This window comes from Myotis davidii, unplaced genomic scaffold (assembly GCF_000327345.1).
Source record: "Myotis davidii unplaced genomic scaffold, ASM32734v1 scaffold2100, whole genome shotgun sequence".
Taxonomy (NCBI): domain Eukaryota; kingdom Metazoa; phylum Chordata; class Mammalia; order Chiroptera; family Vespertilionidae; genus Myotis; species Myotis davidii.
The window spans coordinates 655209-660027 of NW_006292458.1; the positions used below are offsets into that span (position 1 = coordinate 655209).

At 55.4% G+C, this 4819-nt stretch overlaps 1 protein-coding gene across 3 annotated transcripts in view; it reads left to right on the top strand.

The window, feature by feature from the left end:
• TEAD2 (TEA domain transcription factor 2) overlaps positions 1 to 4503 on the top strand; it is a 41996-nt gene extending 37493 nt beyond the window's left edge. For all 3 annotated transcript variants that reach the window (XM_015565436.1, XM_006765954.2, XM_015565435.1), the window contains exons 10-12: positions 1816 to 1977; positions 2619 to 2771; positions 3752 to 4503. In XM_015565436.1, the coding sequence (XP_015420922.1) occupies positions 1816 to 1977; positions 2619 to 2771; positions 3752 to 3865 (429 nt within the window). In that variant the 3' untranslated portion in view covers positions 3866 to 4503. The remainder of the gene's footprint in view (positions 1 to 1815; positions 1978 to 2618; positions 2772 to 3751) is intronic.
• The last annotated feature ends 316 nt before the right edge of the window (positions 4504 to 4819 follow it).

The following is a 4819-nucleotide window of genomic DNA, read 5'->3' on the forward strand; positions in this document are numbered from 1 at the left end:
ACTTCCCTTCACCCCACCTGCCCACACTAAGCCTTGTTGCTAGGGAATGTCTCCTCCCCTTAGCAAATGAAGTCTTGGCGAATTTTGGTCTCTAAGAGGGGATGCTACTTTCCGCCAGACCCTGTTGTTAGAGAATGTCTGGCCTTGAGGGTACCACTGAAGGAGCTGGGGGTGGGGGTTGGGGTGGTGGCTTTGTAAAGTCCCGTATTTACTGAACAATCATTTATTGAGCACTTACTATATACAAAGCCCTATGCCAGGTTCCATATAAATAATTGTGGGTCCATTTGGGTCTTTCTTAGGCCTCTTGGTTTGGTGTCCAGTCCAGTGGCTGATGCTATAGGGGTTCAATATAGGTGAATGTTTGGGGGCGTGTTACCTCTTGTGGTAACCAGGGCAGTGGAGGGATCTAGTCTCTGAGAAGGAAGCGTGCAGAGGGCCTGAGTTTGCTGGCCTTGCTGGACCCGTAGCTACTGCAGTTACCAAGGGCTCTAGCGTGTGAAGTGGAGGCCCGAGACGGCTCTGGGGATGTGTTGCTGAGGCTGTAGGCATTGGTAGGGCTTAAGACGGGCCGCGCCAGGTGCCAGGGGTGGAGAGAGACCCATAGGAGCCCTGCATCTGAAGGGACACAGGGAGTGGCGGGAGAGGCCTTCAGTATTTGTCTGGCTTCACAAGGCCCTGGTGCTGGGGGGATGGATGGAGTCAGGCCTTGGAGGGCCTGGTCAAGCTGGTAACTCAAGTTAGGGAGAGGAAGAGGCCTGCCTCCCAGGAAGTTAGGGTGATCAGGGGGCTCAGGCCAAAGGTGCTATGAGGTCTCAGATCCCCACCTGGCATAACGATTGTCTGCTCACTTGGCTGCTGGGACATGAGGTGTCTGACCTCTGAGAATCAGCTGCAAGGGCCCCAGAGGGTGTTCTGAAGAGGAGCCAGGCTCCGTTGCTAGGAAGTAGCCCCTTGTCTTAGCAACCAGGGTTGCTAAGGGCTCTGGGGGAGAGCCTCCGGTTGCTAGGCAATAATTCCCTCCTTAGGAACCAGGCCCTTGGAAGAGGCTGAACTCTTGAGTTGGGGGCTTCAGGAGCAAAACTGTTGAATAGCAGGGCTCCTTGGGCGGGGGGCTCACTGGGCAGAGAGGGTCAGGATCCTTTTGGGGACTCAGACTTCTGAAGCCGGCACTTGGAGAGGTGGGGACTTTGAACACGGAGGAAGTGAGGTGGGCAGCTACGGGCAAATGGGAGAAACCAGACCACGGGTTCCTTCTATAACAGAGTTCCTATGTTATAAGAGTTTCCACTGTTTATTTATTAAAAAAAAATTTTTTTTATTGATTTCAGAAAGGAAGGGAGAGGGAGCTAGAAACATCAGTGATGAGCCCTATCTGGTTTGGCTCAGTGGCTACAGCGTCGGCCTGCGGACTAAAGGGTCCCAGGTTCGATTCCGGTCAAGGGCACATGCCCAGGTTGTTGGCTCGGTCCCCACTGGGGGGCGTGCAGGAGGTGACCGATCAATGATCATTGATGTTTCTATCTCTCTCTCCCTCTCCCTTCCGCTCTGAAATTAATAAAAAGAGAAAAGAACAAAAGAAACATCAATGATGAGAGAGAATTATTGATCGGCTGCCTCCTGCCTGCCCCACACTGGGGATCGAGCCCACAACCCAGACATGTGCCCTGACTGGGAATGGAACTGTGGCCTCCTGGTTCATAAGTCGATACACAACCACTGAGCCACACCGGCCGGGCCGAGACTCCACCATTTATAAGGGACGTTTGTAAGGGATGTCTCCTCCAACTTAACCTGTGTCTCCCCATCCCCCAGGCGGACCTGAACTGGGGCCCGAGTGGTGAGGAGGTGGGGGCCGCTGGCAGCAGTGGTGGCTTCTATGGTGTGAGCAGCCAGTACGAGAGCCTGGAGCACATGACTCTCACCTGCTCCTCCAAAGTCTGCTCCTTTGGCAAGCAGGTGGTGGAGAAAGTGGAGGTGAGGCCGGAGGGGTGGAGCTCTGGGCGGGGGAGCACCCAGGCCCCTGGCACTCTGGGGGTGCAGAGTAAGTAAACGGACCAGGGGCCACGACAGCTCAGGCCTTGGGGCTGTCTTCATGGTGGGGTGGGGGTGGCCCAGCCTCTTTGGGGGTTTAATGCACAGGCGTAGAGCTGATGTGGCGTTCTAAAGTCACATGTAAGGGTCGCTTTGAGGGTTCAAAGGTAATGTGTGGGACAGAGATGCACAGTCACTAAGATGCAAAAGATTCCTGGGAATGTGGCAGAGTTCACAGGGCCAGGAGGCTCAGTGGTCACAGTTGGGTTGCTAAGGACTTGCTGGGTCTCAATTTCAAAGGTTAGAGAGTTTGGGGATCTCATTGAGGGGCCTGGAGGGCTTGAGGGTACCAGGGATCAGAGGAGTTCAGAGGTCATGGAAGGTTCAGAGCACGGCTTTGAGGGGTTGGGGGTGTCCCTGGTTTGCAGGCTCAGTGATCCTGAGTTGGACACCTGAGGGTTCAGTCACTGCAGATGGGGCAGCGGAGAGGGAAGATGGCAGTGGGGGGTGGGGTGGCTGGGCTCCTGGGGTGACCCATGTGTGTCTCAGTCACCGTCCTCCCCACTCCTCTCCACCTGGCTCAGACGGAGCGCGCCCAGCTGGAGGACGGGAGGTTCGTGTACCGCCTGCTGCGCTCGCCCATGTGCGAGTACCTGGTGAATTTCTTGCACAAGCTGCGGCAGCTGCCCGAGCGCTACATGATGAATAGCGTCCTGGAGAACTTCACCATCCTCCAGGTCAGTGGTTCTCAACCTTCTGGCCCTTTAATACAGTTCCTCATGTTGTGACCCAACCATAAAATTATTTCCGTTGCTACTTCATAACTGTAATGTTGCTACTATTATGAATCGTCATGTAAATATCTGATATGCAGGATGGTCTTAGGCGACCCTGTGAAAGGGTCATTCGACCGCCAAAGGGGTCGCGACCCACAGGTTGCGAACCGCTGCTCCAGGCGATGCGCTGAGGCTGGGCCACGGGGGCCCAGGTGTGGAGGGCGTGCCCACCACAGCCCTTCAGCCCCAGACCCTCCCACCTGGGGGACTGACACATTGGGGACCCTGCAGTTAACCCGTGGCTTAGGGCCGTGGTCGGCAAACTGCGGCTCACGAGCCACATGCGGCTCTTTGGCCCCTTGAGTGTGGCTCTTTCTGAGCCTTAGGAGTATCCCAATTAAGTTAATAATAATGTACCTACCTATATAGTTTAAGTTTAAAAAATTTGGCTCTCAAAAGAAATTTCAATCGTCGTACTGTTGATATTTGGCTCTGTTGACTCATGAGTTTGCCGACCACTGGCTTAGGGGATCCCATGACCCAGGGGACTGATAGGGTGGGGACTCCACAGCATTCTCATGAGGGACCCCCCTTCCCTGCGGAACTGACCTGGAGGAGTCATGGTGGGTCCTTAGCTGAGGGGACCTTCTGTACAGGGAACCTAACCTTAGCCCAGGAAACACGGTTGGGTGGGATCCCTTTGACTTTGAGGAATGTGCTGAGCTGGGGACCTTTCCCCTGGGGATGTGACGTGGGGACTTCCTTGACCCGGTAACACGTGATATACCATCTGATGCGAGGCCCTTCGCGGGCATGTTGAGCATCCCCTCTGCCTGGGACCTGTGACGTGGTGGGAACCTTTTCCTGGGGGCCCCATGATGACTGAGGGAGGGCACAGGGGTCCCTTCTAAGCACAAACCCCTTCTCTGGCCCCTTGGCAGGTGGTGACGAACCGAGACACCCAAGAGCTGCTGCTCTGCACCGCCTACGTCTTCGAAGTCTCCACCAGTGAGCGGGGCGCCCAGCACCACATCTATCGCCTGGTCAGGGACTGAAGGGGGAACCCCGAAAGTGGCTTCCCCCAGAATGGACCCCCAGCTTGCCTGAGGCCTCTTATTTGGAGAGGGGGCTGCTCCTGTCGGAGGGGACCTTGCAAGCCGGGCTGCGACCGAGGGGAAGGGATGGATCCTGATGTTGGGACCTCATGGGTGTGGAAGGACAGGTCACTCCAGAGCACCAGGGACTGGGGACCGGGTACCCTGAGGGCACGCCTCTGTCTCTACCAGGGGCCCTCACCCAGCTCCCTCTGGATGTTTGGGAGAGCCCTACTTACGTATTGGCTTGTCCTCTCTTTGTTTTTCACCCCTTCTTTTCCCAATCTGCCTCCCCTTACCACCCCCCTGCCCTGTGACCCCGACATCAAATACTGAAGGTTAACCCTTTCTGTGCAGGGCCAGGTGGGCCCTGGAAATTTTTTTTTTTTTAATATAACAGATATTTATAAGTGGGTGTTAGGGTCGTGACTTTTTTCTCAGCTGGGCAAGCAGTGTGTGTGTGTGGGGGGGAAGGGGGTAGCTTTTTAATGTCTCCCCTCTTCTACCTGAGCCAGCACTAGCCTGAATTGTTCGCCACCATCCCTCCCGCCCCAAATTGTGTTGGTTTGTGTTTTGACAGAGGATAAAGCTATTTTACCGAAACGTAGGGGATTTATTTGAAGTTTGAGTGAGAAATGATCTTGCGGGCGGTGGTAGACTGACATGAGTCACTGAAATGAGGTATCTTTGGGGACAGGAAGTTGGTGGTGGGAAGCCCCAAGTCCCACGAGAGAGGTGAGGATGATAGGGGGGCAGGCTGACACCTGGTTCCCCGGGGGAATGAGGAGGCAGAGGGCTCAGTGCCTGGGGAGAACTGGGGTTTAAACAAATATTTACAGGCCACAGGGAGGTAAGATCCCAGGGTACTTGAAGGGGCAGGGGCGGGACTTTGGGGAGCGGGGCGGGGCCTATCGG